The following is a 19,806-nucleotide window of genomic DNA, read 5'->3' as shown; positions in this document are numbered from 1 at the left end:
TGAATAAACAGCGATGCAGACGCTCACTTCGTATTTGCACAAAGTTGTCGCGAATGCTGACACAAACAGTGCACACCGAAATAATATTTTTTCACGAATCTCGCCATGATGAGCCCTTTCATCCCAACAAAGCGCACCTTCCTCAAGCGCTCAACGGCGCGGAAGGAGTCGAAGGGAAACAAACAAAAAGACGAAAAATTTCTTCACTTGGCGACGCGACGGCTGGAGACGGCAGCGACCGTGGCAGAGTTGTGAATTCCGCGCAACCCACGCGCAACGCGAGCGCAACCGACGCGACTATGGTGAGGGCAAGACCTACTTCTGAGTGAGTGAGGTTGGTGAGTGAGTGACTTCATGAGTTCGATCAGGGGCGTGAGTTTGTGAGTTCGCCGAGTTCGTTGAGGGGCGTGAGTTCATGAGTTCGGTGAGGGGCGTGAGTTCGTTGAGTTCATGAGTTCGTGAGTGAGGACTTGAAGGTGAGTGCGACCGTGAGGGTGAGTGAGTTTTTAACTTTTTTTTTTTTTTGAGCTAGCTGCGAGTGAGTGAGTTCAACCAAAAAGGCCGACCTCTGGTGTCGAGTGCCGCGCTGAAAGCGCGCTTCTTCCGGCAGTGCAAGCACGGGTCCCCGGCGGGCCAGAGCGGCTACCGGCCCCCCGTCTGCGAGCACCGGCTGACGCTGTACATCCTGCCCAGCCTGCTCCAAGTGGCAGCTTTCCTGTACGGCTTTTACATGTTCCGCATCATCGGAGTGGACGAGGAGCTCTACGCCATCATGGAGAGGGCAAGTAGAGCCACCGGCCTCACCAGCCACCACTGCTCCTCATACATCATGCTTGCTGCAGACAGTATGGCATCTGGGGCCTCAAGGATGTGTTCGAAGCATGTTTTCTTGCTTTGAACACGTCTAAAGACGACTTGTGTATGACCAATGGGATACCAGGAAGAAGCACGGCCGAGACACTGTCTGCAAACTGTGTGATGTATTAGCAGCTTTTTCTTACGCGAGATTCAACCCCACGCTGCGGTAAAAGAGTGTTACATCGAAGGCTGGTTCACACAGCCCGTTTTCTGACGTTTTCTCACGTCACCTAGACATTCGTGCATCGAATGTCGCGTTCAAGGCTATCTCCTTGAACTGGAAGGCACGCTTAATATAAAGCACCGATGTCCCGGTGATTTGTACGTCTGCTTTCGTAAGGTAACGCAACTTAAGAAAACGGGGCTGTGTGAACCAGCCGAGAAGCCTGGAGCGCAGAGAAGGTTGAATGCGAGACCAACATCTTCGAAGACGATGGTTCTGCGAGATGTATATTCATGCAGTTGACGCGGCTGCTGAAGTTAAGAGCTGGCGCTTTCTGCTGTCTTCCTCGTGCAGGCTTTGTTTCAGTGGTGCGGATGTCGTTCGCTGCTTGAGCGCGAGAGGATCGCCGCATTGCCCGTAGAAGCCAACGGGTAAACGAAAGTACGCGCACGCAGCGACTGACCGTGGCCCTCAGGGCCGATAGAGCTTTGTTACAAAAGTACTTAACTGTAGTTGAAAATACTAGCGCACGAAATTTAAGAATGACAAATATGCTTTACCTTAGAAAGTACTGGAATTACTTCGCAGTTACTTTTCTTTGAGAGCTACTCGAATTCGATCATGTTGATGAAATAACATTTTGTTTGCACCAAGATATTCGATACTTGTCCATTTCTTGTTTGACTGTAGATGATTTGCCACACGGCTTTTTAAATTAGTCACACTTGGGGCATTTGTTTCACCCACCTTTTTAGTGGTACGAGTTCCGAGTATGATATCAGTCGGTAGTTTTATTATTTTGCGGAACCACTAAAGATTGCTGGCGTTCTTTTTGCAGTTCAAGGTAAGAGAGATCCAGCGGACACCAAAAGTATCAAATGCAGGCGCAAACTTTTAATTATTCGAGAAGTGATTGAACGGCGTTGTCAGAAGATATTCAATGTAGTACACATTCCAATAAAGCCATTTTGATTCTTTCACTCCATCCTGACACTGGATGTCACTCTCGCTTTACGTGGAGCATCTGTGTCTCTCTTCGGGTGTCGTGGCTCGAAATTCAGTCAATCCAAGCATGACGCTTTTTGTTGCGTAATGGCACAGCGCGGACTTCATTTTTAGGTCTAAACAGATGTTCCGCCTCATCATTCGCTCAGCTGAATTCCTAGATCGCAGAGATTGGCTCTTTCAGTGTTTTGCGGGTAAGTAGACGCGCAGGTATTTCTTAGAATGCACGTAAAAACTACACAGGTGTAGTTTTCACGTGCAAATCGAGGCTGGCAGACCTGTGCAAGTCGGTAAACAGAGGAGTGCTCCCGCCGCCCCGATGCACCAAGAAACATTTTCGAATGGTGACGAGCCCGCAAATCATGGCTCATCGTCTCTTTTGCTCAGGAACAGCTGGGGGCCCTTTTATCCATAAATCTCCCTCCCCCCTCAACCCCCCCCCCCTCTTCCAATATGCTTGGAAGTAGTGGCTTCAACAAGTGCCCCCCCCCCCCCCTCCCCCCCGAAAAAAAATTCCTGGCTACGGGCCTGGTTCGCGGACTCTGGAAAATAGGCTAGTCATCTCAACAAGCGTTTGGCGCATGCGTGACGTCGCCATAACTTTAGTCCTCGTGATGCGGGCGACAGTGCAAGCAACGCCACGGGCCGTCCCGTGCTCTGCACGCGCAGAGCAGCAATGAGGTTGTCGCGCATGCAGAAAGACTACAGTTCCCGCGATGCATCGCGGCAGCAGCGGCTTAGCCAAACTGACTGGTGAGATCGGTCTATTGTAATTCAGATTTTGCAGTCATTGAGGCTCAAACGCCATCAAATTACAACTACAATTATTTTTAGTCAAAAATAATTAATTAAGATTACAAACGACTGAGAGCAATTACCTTACAGTTTAAATTATTATGATTCACCATCAGAAATGAGGAGAACCTCAGCACTCAGAAAACCTATATTTTCATCATTCTCGACTGCCGCATGCTTGTGAAAGTAAACCGCACCTGGAGTAAGTCTGTTAAATCAGTGGCAGCAGAGAGGCGTGAGGTTGTACATTTACAAAAAATTTCAAGCGTTTTTTTAAGCTTTTGTTTGCGTCAGTTGAGCATGCTAAATGCGCCTCCAAAGCAGTCCTGTTTGCGAAGATACGCAGGACACGTCGTCCAGTCGTCGATTTATAATTACCTTACACGGGCCTCGCCCCATCAAACTTACTTGTTACATGACGCTTCTCCGACTGATTTTCCTTAACCATCACATTACAGGTGTTCCTGCAGTCGTCTGCCTATTTTACAGAACGGATCATCATCACTGTAACCAGGTATTTCCCTTTTCAGCAGTCATGGGGGTCGCCTCAAACAGGAGGACTAAGCAAATATTAAATGAAAAAAAAAAAAAAAAAGAAGACGGAAACAGAATTTACATAATTGCGGGGGCCGTTCAAGTTCTCGAAAATTTCCCTAAAGCCACAGGTACAACATATTGCTAACATAACACGGGGAACCTGTCATTTAAAGTCACAGTTTAAGAAAAAAGTGTAAACTAGAGAGATTTTGGAACCTACTATAATCATGAAGTCGACAAAAAAATTTTGAAAATGTAATGGACAAACTAATAACAGTTATGATTGAAACTAAGCTACAGTGCAAGCGAGCTGGTTCAATACTGACATGGTAACATAGGAGCGCAGGAAAAACGAAAAAAAAAGAAAGAAAAAAGAAATCGTGTTGACCGTCCCGTTTTTCCCCCGCTCTTGGGTTACCATGTGAATAACAGTTATGGCTGACAGCCTTTCTCTTCTTATGTGTTGTGGCCTAAAAGGTGATTTTGATCCGAATGATAAATTTCCATCTTGGCGATGTATAGTGTATTCTTAAATCGTTAAAAATAAAAATAAATACAGCCGAGCTGCTAAACTTTCATCATCATCATCATCATCATCCTCAGACTAGCTACACCTTCGGTAAAACTGCTAGCTTATACGACCTTGGTCAGATCTAAACTTGAATTTGCTTCATCCATATGGTCACCATGGCAATCATATCTAACTAACAACCTTGAATCCGTTCAAAACAGAGGTCTTCGTTTTATTTACTCTGACTACTCCCCATACACTAGCATATCAGGATTACGCAAATCAGCTAACCTTGACTTACTTTCTTTACGTCGAAGGGTGTCACGTCTCACTCTTCTTCACAAAATCTTTTACCACAACAACCATCTAAAAGATTCTCTACTATCACCTCCCTACCGTATTTTTCCTCGTTTTGACCACTCATGTAAACTGCGCTCAATTACTTCGTCATCTGTCTTATAAAATGTCAACTTTACCATCTGCTATTGACGATTGGAACTCATTACCTGACCTCATTGTAAACATGACAGACACTAACAAGTTTGCTGCAGCCGTTAACCTCTTTCTTTCTGAAATACAAGTATAGGTTACAGCGTGCTTTTTATTAACTATTTTTGTTGATGTTTTTATTGTGTTCACTCCCTTGTATAATGCCCCCTGGGGCCCTCAAGGAAAATAAATGATGATGATGATGATGATCTTGGAAACCTTATTTGTTCCTCAAGGCTCAATATCGGGTTTCCAAGATGTTGAAACCTAGTTTGACCACGTCTCCCGTAGTCACTTCTCTGCCACGTGGGATAAGACCGAGATCGAGGCAAGAGATTGCACGTGGCATCCTATCTGCAAGAAACTGAGGTTCAACACCTCGGTAGGGTCAACACCTCGGGCATAACCGTCGCTGATGGCCGACGCGCGTCAACGGGTCGGATCCAACAGCACGCCGCGACGCCCCTTTCGTAGATTAATGGCTGGTTCACACTAGGGTGCCTCAATGTCCTTCTGCTTAGAGCGATGCCACCCTTTGTAGTCCCCTATGCCGACAGCACGCGCTGACGGGGAAAATACAAAGAAACCGACGAAAACAAAATGTCGCCATCACAGTCAGCCACAAACGCGTGCAGGGACACGCTCTTTCACGCGCTTCTGAACAAAAAAGAAAAATGAACCTGTGGAACAAAATGGCTAGATGCCACCAACCTAAGCAAAGCGCACACGGCCCTAAGCAAAGCGCACACTCACGCAGAGTGTTTGAACCTGCCTCGAGGGCGATTCACACATTTGCGTGGACCGCGTTGCACTGCCTTGCGTCGTGCAGCACAGCGCCTCCCCATTGGCTCGTCCTAAGTGTCGCCATAGCAACAGCTCGAAGCAAACAGTCTTAACCAGACGCAAGTGGTTGCAGTCGCACTCGAACGCAACCGCTTGCACACACTTGCGTCGAGTCCGACCGAGTGCAACTGCAACGCGGTTTGCGACACACGGGTTGCTATGGCGACCCTTACGACAAGCCAATGGGGAGGCGCGGTGCCGCACGACGCAACGCAGCTCGACGCGGTCGACGGAAATGTGTGAACCAGCCTTTACTCTGATGTGTGCTCGTGCTGAAAGCTTCGCATCCTTCTGCTGCTGTTGCTCATATTGTCACGAATGAAGGTGACGAAAAGCCGAACAGTGAACTGAAAATAAAAATTTAATGGGCGAACTTGTGCCAAACAAAAAGAAGTAACGGAAGAGCGTCGAGGCAGCAGAAAAGCGGGCGGCGATTCGGCGGCACTACAGAGCGCTAGCGAGACTGAGACTGACTCGACAAGGTCGCGGACAGCTGCTTATCTACCGTGCGTCACTATCTCGAAAGTTCGGCAAAGAAGGTTCGAGCGTCGCGCGCTCGGGGCGAGGATGAACTGGCACTTTCGAGAATAACAAAGCAGAGGGAAAGTTACGTCTGCTGCGAGGATGACCGGGAATCTTCTAGAAGACCGTGACCAAGCGTTGCCTTCTCGGCTCTGCGGGCGGCATTATCCCCCCCTTTAAAAGTGCATCGCCCCGATGCAAAACGAAAGGAAAACGGAAATGGCTAAAACAATTGCGGCGAAACAAAACAAACATGCAGTGTCACAATCCTAACGCGCGTAGAACGGCTTGAGTCGAACTACGTGGACGACCTCGGATCGTGGCTGGCGTCCTGATGGGCGAGTTCCGTCGGGGAGCACCTCGTAGTTCAAGTCCCCAAGGCGGCGAATAACCTTGTAGGGTCCAAAGCAGCGTTTTAACAGTTTCTCACTAAGGCCGCGGTGACGAATGGGTATCCACACCCACACCCTGTCTCCGGGCTGGAACTCCCCGTCTCGGCAACGAAAGTTGTACCGGCCAGCTTTGACACGTTGCCGGTCTTTTATGCGAAGGCGGGCTAGCTGGCGTACTTCTGCTCGTTGGGTGACCAACTAGCATCGTCGGTGCCATCATTTGTCGGTGCTGTCGTTCGTCGGTGCTGTCGTTCGTCGGTGCTGTCGTTCGTCGGTGCTGTCGTTCGTCGGTGCTGTCGTTCGTCGGTGCTGTCGTTCGTCGGTGCCGTAGTTCGTCGGTGCCGTAGTTCGTCGGTGCCGTCGTTCGTCGGTGCCGTCGTTCGTCGGTGCCGTAGTTCGTCGGTGCCGTCGTTCGTCGGTGCCGTCGTTCGTCGGGTCGTGAGGCATCACGGCGTCGAGCATCGTCGTCACCTTTCAGCCGTGCACCAACTGAAAAGGTGTAATCCCAGTGGTTCCTTGAACCGCCGTGTTGTACGCAAACGTGATGTAGGGCACCACCTCATCCCACGTCTTGTGTTCCACGTCCACATACATCGAGATCATGTCGGCGATGGTCTTGTTTAGTCTCTCCGTCAGCCCGTCAATCTGCAGGTGGTATGCCGTGGTCCGGCGGTGGTCGAGGTCTGCGTCGTCTGGGGGTCCATCGTTGACCTCGTTGGTTGCTTGATCTTGGTTGGCAGAAATCCGAGTTCCGGGTTAGCTCTTGGTGGCGGCGACTTTATCGGGTCTTGCTTGTGTCTTCGTTGGGTCTTCGTGGGCTTGGTGTTGGACTTGCACTGCGGGCCCTCGGAGGAGTATGGTGCAGGGACATGCGTTACCCCGCACCTCCACCAGAAATGTCACGAATGAAGGTGACGAAAAGCCGAACAGTGAACTGAAAATAAAAATTTAATGGGCGAACTTGTGCCAAACAAAAAGAAGTAACGGAAGAGCGTCGAGGCAGCAGAAAAGCGGGCGGCGATTCGGCGGCACTACAGAGCGCTAGCGAGACTGAGACTGACTCGACAAGGTCGCGGACAGCTGCTTATCTACCGTGCGTCACTATCTCGAAAGTTCGGCAAAGAAGGTTCGAGCGTCGCGCGCTCGGGGCGAGGATGAACTGGCACTTTCGAGAATAACAAAGCAGAGGGAAAGTTACGTCTGCTGCGAGGATGACCGGGAATCTTCTAGAAGACCGTGACCAAGCGTTGCCTTCTCGGCTCTGCGGGCGGCAATATCCCCTTTGGTTCACACACGCGAGCATTCACGCTTTTATAGAAAGTTTTCGTAGATCGCGTTTCCCCCTCCTCTAAGCCCTCCGCAACGAAGCCGTCGCTAGTGCGCCTGCGCGCCGATGGCCTTGACTGTAGAGTTCCGGGTATCGTTGCGGGTTGCGGAGAGCGTAGCGGGACGGCGAAAACTATCGACGAAAACTCCCTAATGTTGCCCCTCGCGTGTGGAGCGTAGAATATGGTGGAGTTTTTTTGTTTCAGAGGCAACACGCGGCTAGCGCATGCACGGTCTGTCTGCGCAGGAGGTTTCTGGCCGCTGCCATTCTCTGGACTTTTATGCAAATTGCGGTACAGGCACTGTACAACGCGGCCCTCGAGACCGAAGCGCAGCTTCTGCATCGAGCATTCAACGATCTGTCCGAGTAAGTGGCTCTTTATGACACCTAAAGAAGTTAAAACAAACGACATATCGCTGAAAACTATATATCCACAAAAAATACTGCGCCGTGGGAGTAACACCGCAAACGTCTACACTGTGCTTAGAGAAATGTTGAACTCGTGCGGCATCGGGGATTTTGAGGGCGCTTGCTGTAGAAGTTGATCTCCATGTGCAAGGGTTCGAGCGATAAAAGCGTCTCGCCTAGCTGCTCTTCGCGTCATTGTCTTTGTCCTTGGATAGCGTTATACGCAACTTGTGAGATAGTTTAACAGAGAGAGTGAAAAAAAAAAAGTCGGAAGACACCTAAGCATTTCTTATGACTTGTGAATGAGAAAGCATGAATGTCCAATGGAACGCCGTGGAGTGATCCGCGGAGTTTTGTGGCGCGAGTAATGTTTTCGTGTTGTGGCAGAAGCACCGGCGACGATGTGAATGATGGAGGCGACGGCATGTTGGTCGGCGGCGAGACGAGCAGAAGCCTCTGAGCGCGCGCCAATGTGTCCGTTTTAACCGGCGCGGGGCCCATGGTGGCATGGGCAGCATGGGGTTGCGGCGGTTAGTTTTATCGGCGCGCTGGCGGCACGGACACGCAGTGCCATCTGGCGGCGGTCGTTGAAACTGGCGCGCGCAGCGGCCAATGGGAGCCTCGTCGCCGCGCGTCAGCTAATGGGACCTTTGGGATCAGGGAAACTAGGTGCCGTTTTCGCGCTTCAAACTGATGACGTCGGCTCACTCCATGGGACAGTTAATGCTTTCGCATTAAAAACTTTATTGACTGAGGAAATGGGTCAAGTGGTATAGAGGGCCTGGTAGTGGTGGTGGTCGAGGGGCCGAAGGCGCTTCCCCTCCTGGACGTCTTTTTCTTGATTTAGGTTGGTGGTCCCGTGGTGGCCAGGGATTGAAATTATGGTTTTTTTTTTTTTTTGGGGGGGGGGGGGGGGGCATTGAGAATAGAGGAGTCGTTGCGAATTAAGGGGATGCCTTCAGAAAAACAAGGGGGGGGGGGGGGGCGGGTGTAGAGAAATCACTGGTGGTGGCCGTCGGCTGTTGCCTTCCGGCAACCTCTTCCGCCCTTTTGACCAGGCGGGCCTGTAGGTCCGGGTCGGGGCTGCGAAGCGAGGCCTCCCACCTCTTCTCAGAAGGATTTTCGGGGAAGGGATCCTTGGGGCATGCTCAGACAGGTGATATGGATCCGGTTGGCATGGGTGCCACATAAGGAGCACGCCGAGGTTGGATAAAGGCTGGGGTGGATATGGGTCATGGTGGCCAGGTTGGGGAAAACTCCCCTCGGGAGCTGGCGCCAGACGTGGGGTTGTCTAAGCTATAAGGGATTTGTCCGCCTGCGGATAGATCCGGCGGGAGAGGAGGTAATAGGCGGTGACGTCATGATATCCGATCAGACGGTCTTGCGCGGACCGGGCTCCGTGGTAGGGGCTTGGCCCAGCCCGGATAGAAAGTGATCGGGCGAGGTCGCGAGCCGCCTCGTTTCCGTCGAGCCCAGAATGCGCGGGTGTCCAGAGGAGTTGGACTTGGGATTGCGGGAGGTTTCTGCGCAAATTTCGAGTGCCGTTGCGGATACGCGCCTCGCGACAAAAGTTTGTAAAAAAAAAGTTCGTGAAGGAAAGCTGCCAAGCACGCCAAGCGGAGTTGAAGGAACTCGCGCGACCCGCGAGAAGTGCAATGCGCGCATGTGCTTACGTGACATAGTGTTTGCGCGATGTACCAGGGCACTGCTGACACGATGACTGGCGATACCGGCGATAAGCAGCATTCTGGCAAAAAACCCAGTGACAGCGGTGCCATGGAGCGATCGCGCGAAGAACTCGCGAAGATGGTGTTTTCCGTAGGCATACGCGAATCGACGAGCCTCTAGAGCAGTCGTAAACCAGAGAAGAAGCCGCTACAGTTGCGCAACAGCGGCTTTGTGACGTGTATCAGAGCACGACAATCAGAGTGCCGAAACTGGCCCCATGGACTTGCTCCACAGGCTTTCCCGAATACGCCAGGACTTCTGTTGCCTTGCTTTCATTCCTTGTTGAAACCCGAGTGATACGTGCCGCGCCTTTTTGTGCACAGTAAAGGCTCGTTCGCACAGTCGCGTCAACTGCTCTGCGCTGCGTTGAGTTGTGCTGCACAGCGCTTCCCCATTGGTGCGTCGCAAGTGTCGCTATAGCAACAGCTAAACGTAAGCAGTTTTGACAAGGCGAAACAGGGTTTTGCCCGCCCCGTTTTGTTGAAGCCGGCGCAGCTGTTTCCGTAGCAACCCCTACGTCGAAAGCCTTTGCAGTCGCCCTCGGTCGGACTCGACGCCGCGTGTGATACCCTACATCTTCGTACCGCCATCGCACGCAACGTCAGTGCTTGGAGGCATTGACAAAATAATTTTATTGTCTTGAAACACGCAAGAACAGTAACATAATTGTAAGAGATCTGGGGAAACAAGCATGAGTGATCAGTTTATTGCATGCGCAGTGCCAAAGACGCTCAGATTGGCCGAGGAACGCTTTCAGTACGAGGATGCTCCATAGCGATCTTGGTGCGACTAGTTTTAACGACCCTTTCGAAGCTTCGAAAGTCTGAGAGGGTCCGAAATTGCGATCACCATGGCACCCGACAGCGATGAGCTAATCACCTCGAGAGTTTTTGTACTCTGTATGTTGGTACTTCTGTCCGGCTAGCAGGTAGGAAGGCAATGGCGTTACTTTCCCAGATCCAGTGACTTTCGTTGAGACACGCGTGTCAAAAAATAAATTTTAAGCGACAAAAGGAAAAAAAAAATTAGATTAATATTGACGGCGCGAGACGGGATTTAGTCGGTAGTCACCTCCTTTTTACTTGTTTTCTCCCTTGGCATTTCGGGCACGTGGAGGAGAGGTGGATCGGCTTGGCCATCACGTTGAGGTCGAGAGAGCGTATGACCATCTTGTTGAGGCGTAAAGAGTGTATGACCATTCCGTGACGTCAGGGACTTTGCGCGCAGAATTTATAATGAATCTCGCGCCGTCAGTATCGCGCTAAAAACAAAAACAAAATTTTTCGTTTCGCGTAGAATTAATTTTTCGACATGCGTGTCCCAGCCAGACTGTTAAAGGTGTACTCCACCGATTTTTTGAGCTACCTCAACTAACTATATTTTCTGACTCCCCGGCCTTTACTCTCTCCGGTATGCTATTCAGAATCGCGAAATTCATAATAGTTATTGCGAAATCGGCAAATGAAAATGATGCAAAAACCAACATTCAAATATACGCGCGCTTTTCAGGGCCGTGACGTCAGTGGCAGGCAGGCTTGCCAGTCGAGCAAGCAGCCAAAAAATAGAACATGCCGATCATTTGCTCCGTGCTGGAGCGCGGGTACTGCAGCGAGCTTCCCAAGCATTCATTTGACACCATGAAACTGCTTCGAATCAGTTTAAAACAAAATCTACAGCCCAAAGAGTGAACCCCTGCCTTCCACTGACGTCACTTTTTCACTGTTGCCAGTAGAGACTTCGAGCTTGAAAAACACGGTGAGGACCAAAACTGTAAATTCAATAACTTCGCGAAAAAACAATATTTTGACCTAATATTTGGGATACTATTTTCGCCATGTTTGTTGGTTAGTTTTGCAAAATTTCAAGCAAATCGGAGACAATGAAAAAATCGGTGGAGTAGCCCTTTAAGGCCGGTTCTCACATGCAGCGAAGCGCTGATGTAGCGCTCCTCACGTGTCGTCAGCTACTTATCGTCTGTCATGAGCAACAGTTTTGACGGTGCGATACAAAGCTGGTGAACGCTGCCGTCAACACGCGCTAAGCGCGAGGTTAGCGCTATGCTTGTAGCGCTCCGCTGCATGTGTGAACAGGCCTTTAAAAAGAAACTTGTTCTTTTCAGTGGCCCTTTAAACCTAGCTTGGTATCAACAGACTCTGACTCTCTGTGAATAACCTTGAAGCAGTTTTGCTCTTGTCCGTTCGTCGCGTTGGCGCAGGTGGAACACACTCCTACTGGTCGGCCTTCGGATGCTTGGTCAGCTGGTGATGACCGTCGTCGAAATGGCGGTTCTGCTCAACTACTGCACCCAGTGCGAAATGATCATCATCTACCTTCGGGGTGTGGCGCTGCGCCTCCGGGAAAAGCGCATCACCCTCAGGGAGGGCATGCACGTACTGCACCCTTCACTCTCCTTCGCGCGGTGCTGTCATCTGTACAACAGGGAGTTTTAAAACAGGGGGCCCGAACGCTTTTGGGTCCCCCAAGCAGCCAAGCAGCTCGGGCCTTCGCACTGCACATGCGCCTAACTTCTACGCTTGCGCAGTGCAACGCCCCAAGTTGAGCCATAGCGTTAGGGGCCTCCTATTATAGAACTCTGTGTCCCACCTCTTTACACAGAGCGAAGGCTTGAGAGGAGGCGACCTACTCTCCAGCATCTACTCTGCTAAAGTAGAAAGAGGCGGGAGGAGCTTCCCCCGAACTCTTAACCTATCACAGACAATAGTATCACATGACAGGGTAGTGTCCAGTAGATTGAAGCGACCAGAATAAACAGGAACAGAAAGCGAAAATGATTGCGTCCATGTAGCATGTACGGCTGCCTAGCGATCTACCGAACTCCTTAATTAGTGTCTACAAGTCACATTAGGGAGTTTCATGACAGCGTGCAAACCAGACTCAAGGGCGATTCACACACCTGCGAGCAAAACCGGTTTTTACCCCGTTTTGTTGGAGCCGACGGAGCTGTTGCCATAGCAACCCTCGCTTCCGGTCAGACTGAACGCAAGTCTATGAAACCATGAATTTAGAAACGTGAAGGAGCCGGTAGAAAACCGGTCGACTTGAACGAACTTGAACTCGACAGTTAAATTTCTACTCAACTCAGGTTTGATGTTTGGTCTATCACGTTTCATTTCATTTCATTTATTTTTCCCTCAGGGCCCGAGGGCATTACAGAGGGGAGTGGGTTACATAATATAAAGTAAATCTAAGATATGCACATGAAACAGAACAAGAAAAATAACAATAGGTTAGTCAAATTCTGGAATATAAGTATTGGCAATACAGTTTTTAAACGCCACACCATCGGAAATCGATACCGCAGAGGCTGGAAGGTGGTTCCAGTCAAGAGTGGTGCGAGGTATGAACGAACTATGAAAAGATGTAGTTTTACACGAGGGTACGTCCATTTTATGTTGATGATCGAGACGTGACGAGATGTAAGGTGCAGGCGTTAGTAACCTTTCACGTAGGAAAGGGTTATGATGGTATAGCTTGTGATACAGGCATAAGCGAAAAATTTTTCTGCGCAAAGCAAGCGTTGGCAGTTTTAGGCCCAATTTCATTGATGTTACGCTAGCGATGCGGTGATAATTAGTGAGGATGTAGCGAGCAGAACGGTTTTGGACCGCTTCAACTGCAAGGGTTAGTACGTCAGTACCGGGGTCCCAGATGGAGGAGGCATAATCCAGTTTTGAGCGAACGAGTGTTTTGTAGAGAAGTAATTTTAGCGACACAGGAACTGTTGAAAAATTCCGTTTTAGGAATCCGAGCATGCGGTTAGCATTATTTGTTATGTATTGGATATGAGAATCCCAAGAGAGAGTGGATGAGATATGAACGCCTAAATATTTATAACATGAAACGTGCTCTAAAGAAACATTGTTAAAAAAGTAGCGAGGAGTGTCATTTTGGACACGGGAAATTCTCATTACTTTGCATTTGTTAACGTTAAGCTGCATATTCCACATGTTACACCATTCTAACACACTGTTAATGTCTGACTGAAGAGAAATGACATCTAAATTATTAGTTACTTCACGGTATATTACACAGTCGTCGGCGAATAAGCTGATTGAGGACGAGACACTGGCGGGTAGGTCATTTATAAATATAAGAAAAAGCAGAGGTCCCAACACAGAACCTTGGGGAACCCCGGATGTTACAGAAGATAAAGACGATGAAGTGTCATTTACAAAAACAAATTGGGACCGGTTAGTTAAAAAGGGATGAATCCAGGAAAGTACGTTAGCGTCGATATTAAGTTTGCTTAATTTGTGAAGTAGAAGCCTATGTGAAACCTTATCAAAGGCTTTCGAAAAGTCCAGGAAAATACAGTCGGCCTTCGAACTACGATCAAGAATGCGATGAAGATCATGTGTGAAAGTTAGTAACTGTGTTTCACATGAAAAGGACTTACGAACCCCGTGTTGCGCGGGAGAAAAGAAGTTGTTCGATTCTAAAAAATTTACAAGATGTGAGAAGATTATATGTTCTAAAATTTTGCATGAAATACTTGTTAGAGATATCGGACGATAATTGAGAGGAATATGCTTATCACCAGTCTTATGCACAGGCACAACCTTTCCCACCTTCCAGTCGCCGGGTAGAACACCAACACTAAGAGATTGCTCGAAGAGTTTAAATAGTATAATGGACGAATATTCCTTGGTGTTTTTTAGGAACTTCGAGTTTATATCATCAATTCCTGCAGAACAAGACATTTTTAGATTATCGACTAGGTGAATAATGCCGGCAACGTCGAATATAATCGGAAGCATGGGTGAAAAATCATTTTGCAAAAGCAGTGGCACAGTCGATGAATGATCATGGGAAAATGAGGCGACAAATGTAGAATTTAAAATAGACGCACAGTCACTAAGCGACACTGGTTCACCAACGTCGCTAAAAAAAGATACCGAGGGTTTTTCATTGCAATTGACCACATTCCAGAACTGCCTAGGGTTATTAGTAAGCATGGATGGCAGAGTTACAGAAAAGAAATGAGCCTTCGCGTTCTGAACTGCCATTTTGTAGATATTAGAAGCATTGTAATAATCGGACCATTTAATGTCATTATTTGAAAACTTAGCGGTTCTAAACTTCCTCTTTTTCTTGTTAGAAAGCCTTTTTAGCGCAACGTTAAACCAAGGCGCTTTTGAAGATACGGAGAGATTCCGTAACGGTATGAACTTGTTAGTGAGACGCACTACTTCCGATTTAAATAATTGCCAGTTTTCGTCAACAGAACGCTCAGAAAAGCGCAATAAGAAAGAATCAAGAAACACACAAAGTTCATTATTGATAGCCGCGTAGTCACCTTTACCATAGTCACGTATTCGCTTGAGACTCGTAGGCGAGCTTCCAGCAGGAACATTAAGGAAGAAATGTATTATAGAATGATCACTGAGACCCTCCATGTTGCTAATGGAAGAAATTAAAGTTGATGGAAGAAATTAGGCTCAATGCTGGAATCAGAATTAGGCGACTAAATTGTGATGAATGAAAGTTGTTTTCTTTGTTTGCTCCCCCCCCCCCCCCCCCCCCCCCATCACTCGCAGGAACTGTTGGCCAGTCACGACTTCGTCAGTCACCTGAACAGAAACCTGGGGAAGGTTGCAGCTCTCTTCATAATCAACTTTGTAATTCACGCCCTAATAGGTAACGCCTATAGCACACGCAACGTGTTACGATTCGGTACGATGAGGCTCGATCGGTATCGCTCCCGTTTTTTGCACGCTTTGTGAAATGGCGGCGTTGTGTTTTCCAGCCTGCTTTTCGCGGTTTCATATTCTACGGGAAGGTATCTAATGTTTATGTAACACTTGCGACGTTTACGTATTAGGTCCAGCCTAGAGCTTTGACTCCTAGGCGTCGTTGTTTGCACAGACATCGGAAGAGGACTACAAACACGCGAATACCTGACTTTAAAAAGTCGGGCGTTCGCTGCGTGGGCCCCCGTAGAGAGCCCCCCCCCCCCCCCCCCCCCCCTCCCCTCCCTCCCCGTACGAGGGCCCATGCAGCGGCATACCTTGTCGTTTCTGGACGTTTTTCAGGGCTGTCCTTTCTTTTCAGGTATCTTCTTATTTCTACTGAATGACAACAAAAAGGCGACCGTGTTGGCATACCGAGCGTCTTATCCAATTGCGTGGATCTTCGCGATGTTCCCGCCCCTGCTTCAGGTGGGTACACCAGTTTTTGAGAGGGTAGAGCATTGCTATTCGCACGACATCGTTGACGTTGTGCTACTGAACCGGGCGTTGCTATTCAAACGGCGCGACGATCGCGCCATCAGGCGCAGGCCTCAGCAAAGGGTATCAGAAGTGAACTTTCACTAAGTGAACACTTTGTTTTGTTGCGAAATACCCTAACAGTACCCTTACAGAGCACCCGCCCTGATCCAAGAGGGTCTTGGTTTACCTGATTTACTAGCTATACTCCGTTTCACCTTATGTTGTACCACAGCGAAAGCTGGAAGCTCGAGCTCATAGTGTTGACAGCTGCTCTTACTACGCGAGAGCTTGTGCCTCCGAGATCTGCCCCAGAGCAAGGAGCTCGCGCTTATAGCCTTTCCTTCGGTACAACAAAAGGTGAAACAGAGTATAGCACTTTCATTCGGTTCACGCGGCTGTGGCATTCGGTGTAACGTGACTGTGAAGCTTGGAGCTACTTTGAGCACGTTCGCTGACTTCGACAGAGCTTTTCGGAAGTTCCAAGTTCATAGTAATGTTCTTTTTGTTTCGAAAGCGACAAAAACTGTCGCTTTCGACAGTTCACCCCAAGAAGGAGTGGTGCGGCGTTCTGTACCTGGCCTGCTTTCGCTGTGGTCCATTGCGGGTTGAACCAAAGTATCCTGTTTCAATTGATCTAGTTTTCTTTTTGCTGTTTGTTTTGTTTCCTGGGAGAGAGAGAGAGAGTATAGCATAGCATAGCATAAGGGGAAGCAAAGAAAGTGTTTCGCAGACAAAGTTTTTTTTTCTTTTTTTCTAATGTATTCTTATTGGGTCCACACGCGTGGCGTCGTGGTCTCACTTGGCCTTAATTTACTGTACCCTTGGCGGCTGCTTATATTGCGTTTAACAGCATTCTGGAGCCATCCAGGTAACCAACCAAAAAGGGTTTTCTTAGCACCAATCAAAAGGCTCGGAGCCCAAAGCAAGCATGAGCATGCCAAAACAAGCGCATACGCAAGACAAGACACATTTCAAACAAACTTTACAAGATCAGTTAAAACAAGACAAAGAACGTACGAAGGCACGATCACTAGACCAGGCGCTTACACAAAACGTCAGTAACCAAAAGGAAGTGCGTAAGTAGATCTACAGCAATACAAATCCATATAGCACCAAAGACAAACCCCACTCAACACGTGGAAACCATTTCGAAATTCCCTGAACCTGGCTCTTTTCGGTTAGCCGCTGCCGACGACCAGAGTTTCAGGCAGAACGGTTCGTGTACCAGGGGGCCGTAAACACGTCAAAGAAAGACACGGACCGTGTCACTTGACACTCCGAGCGGGGGTCTTCGTGAACCACTCCGAGGGAGAGACTTCACCCGTCTCGCGGCGGCGACCAGCGGCCGACTACACTGGGGCACCCGGGGAGGGGCCCCCCAAACAAAGTAAAACTAATACAACAAAGCCGCGAAGGCATAACTTCGCGACAGCCGAATCACACTTCGATGAGCCCTCGTTTTCGCTGCCGAAGCACTTCTGACCCGCTTAGTTCCGGCTTTTAGCGACCGCGAAGCGGATCCGCTGGTTTTCATCATGAACTGCGCGTACATTTAAAATGGATCTGTAGCCGTGTTCCCAACCGCTTAGCGGATGCGATTCAACTGCCAGTGTGAATGAGGTATTTGAAGGTAAAATCTGTATCGGGGTTGCGGTGATTGGGAAGGCGGAAGCTAAGTCCGCGGTCCGTGAGATAAGTTGCTGTATCGTCGCGTCCGAGCGATTCGTGATCGAGTGCAATTAGTTGACGAAGTCTCCGCCAGATGGCGCGATCGCCTCCTCGTGCTAATAGCAACTTCCGGTCAAGTCCCACGACGTCGTGCGAATAGCGTCACTTGAGACGTAATGCGAGTGAAAAGAGCTTCTGCAACACTGTTACGAACATCCCTTACGCTCTTCGCGTATTTATACGAAATGTATTTTTTCGTTGTCTAATTCAGCCTGCATTGTATAAATTGGTGTATTCTCTGATGGTTTAAAAGTGGTCGTTCAAGATCTTACGTCGTTATTCGTTTCCATACATTACGGAATCTTGTACAAGTTACTGTAGAGAAGTAACTAATGACGGTTACAATTACTTCGCGAAAAGAAAAAGAAAGAAAGAAAATGCATTCGGTTTACGGTGATTAAAAACAGTCTCTTAACTTAAAGTAACGAAATATCACTGGAAAGTATTCACTTACATTTTAGAACGACTTTTTTAACGTTATATTGCGAATGCAACAGTATATTACGTGACGACATTGATATTATGTGAAGTAACAATAACAGAAATACATAATATTATGTTGCGGTGACAAAAATTTTAAAAAAAAACCTAGCTATTATATTGTTGAACTGAATGTGAGGGTGCAAACGAGCCGGTAAATACTAAGCACGATTAAAAAAAAAAATCGATAGTTGAGACTTGGTGTATCTGTCGTTTTTACTCCCAGTCTAGAAGTTTTTGTCCTGCTTATTACTATTCTATTGTTATCAATCTTCTGATTTTTATCTTCGCTTAAACTTTTAGATTAATTGTTCCCGTCAGTTATCTCGAAGCGTCGTTTTCGAAATACGTCTACTGCGACGCTGCCCCTCTTGGCTGCCCCACCTGAGAGGAGTGTAGTCTTAACAAACCTTTTTCATATAAAGAGGACACCACGTGGCTAAAGCTTCAACTACGGTTGATGGATGAAATGGGAACCGTGATACCTTTCCTGCCTTCTCTGCAGCTTATCCGAGTCGCGGAACAGGCAGGAGGGGTAGTGCAACCATTCTTCCGGACGCCAACCGAAGTTACAGCTTTCGCCGCTGCGAGAAGGCGTACGCATGTCCAGAAGCAGAACCCTTCTTGAAGAAGGTCAATTATGCGGCACGAATACTTTGCGCTTCACATCGTGTTCGCGCAAGTCGCAACGAGCTCATTGTGACAGTCTCGGAGTCCTCTGTGAGGCTATGCACCGCGAGCAGCAAGAAATGGAAGTCGTTTGTGCAGCCATAAAACACTACCACCGGTGGTTTAGGTCGCCTCATAAGTCACTAAAGTTCGCACCGTCATCCATCGCACGATTTATCTTTTTTAAATTGTGAAATGTTAACGGTTCCCTGTTTTTAATTAAGCGTGGTTTCCACATACTTTTGATATCTAATCGTAGTTAGGGTTGAAAAAACATAATATTCTGCTGCGGTAAGAAAAAAGAAAAAAAAAAAAAAAGACGCGAAAAAATATTTAACTTAGATAATTGAGATACCAATCTCTTACCGGTTGTGGATGCCGCTCTGAACTGCGTTCGCTGGCCTTGCACAGTACGGCAGGCCCACAATGCGAATCTTCAATGTACGTACTTAGTTGAACCGAGCCGATGGCTCAGTTCAACTAAGCACTTTTTGCCCTTACCTCACAAAGTCCTCACTTTTTGCTCTTGAACTGAGCCGATGGCTCAGTTCAACAGCAAGAAAGTAAGGACAAAGGGAAACTGCGGGGCTGCGAGACACAATCATTGCAATTTGAGAAGGTTTTAGTGGCAGCGTTGTTGAAAACCTGCCTTTCGCCCCATTTTCAAGAACAGTAAATGTTTTCAAGATTCCTGGTTTCTGTCGCGACAAAACTGCCCCGTTCGGCATGTCATGGTCCAGAGGCTTGCTTCGGTACGTCCAGCACAGGACACAATCCGATTCCCTTTTGGGAAGAAGTGAATGGATGACGTCAGTGCCGCCGTCTGCTGTATCTTCCTGAACCCAGAGCTTGTGGCCAACGCAGTCCGCGCAGTAAAAATTGGCTGCAGGAGCCACAATTGTTGATTGCCTATGAATTGCGACAGCAATCGTCTAGGACATCCTCAAGGACAACGTCTAAGACGACCTCGAGGACCATGTCCTAGAGGACGACATCAAACACGACGTCTAGGACGACCTCTAGCGCTATCTCTAGGACTACGTCGAGGACGACGTCTAGAACGACCTCTAGCGCTATCTCTAGGACTACGTCGAGGACGACGTCTAGAACGACCTCTAGCG

At 48.4% G+C, this 19,806-nt stretch overlaps 1 protein-coding gene across 1 annotated transcript in view; it reads left to right on the top strand.

The window, feature by feature from the left end:
- Nucleotides 1–541: 541 nt before the first annotated feature.
- LOC8030682 overlaps nt 542–19,806 on the top strand; it is a gene marked incomplete at its 5' end in the record, with an annotated part of 31,014 nt that continues 11,749 nt past the window's right edge. The window contains 6 exons of the mRNA XM_040223468.3: nt 542–781; nt 3,280–3,335; nt 7,689–7,808; nt 11,794–11,968; nt 15,137–15,236; nt 15,651–15,757. Of these exons, the coding sequence (XP_040079402.2) occupies nt 542–781; nt 3,280–3,335; nt 7,689–7,808; nt 11,794–11,968; nt 15,137–15,236; nt 15,651–15,757 (798 nt within the window). The remainder of the gene's footprint in view (nt 782–3,279; nt 3,336–7,688; nt 7,809–11,793; nt 11,969–15,136; nt 15,237–15,650; nt 15,758–19,806) is intronic.

Source organism: Ixodes scapularis, unplaced genomic scaffold, assembly GCF_016920785.2.
Source record: "Ixodes scapularis isolate PalLabHiFi unplaced genomic scaffold, ASM1692078v2 PGA_scaffold9__187_contigs__length_104089568, whole genome shotgun sequence".
NCBI lineage: Eukaryota > Metazoa > Arthropoda > Arachnida > Ixodida > Ixodidae > Ixodes > Ixodes scapularis.
The sequence above is the reverse complement of the archived record's forward strand: the minus strand, read 5'-3'. Positions and strand labels throughout refer to the sequence as shown.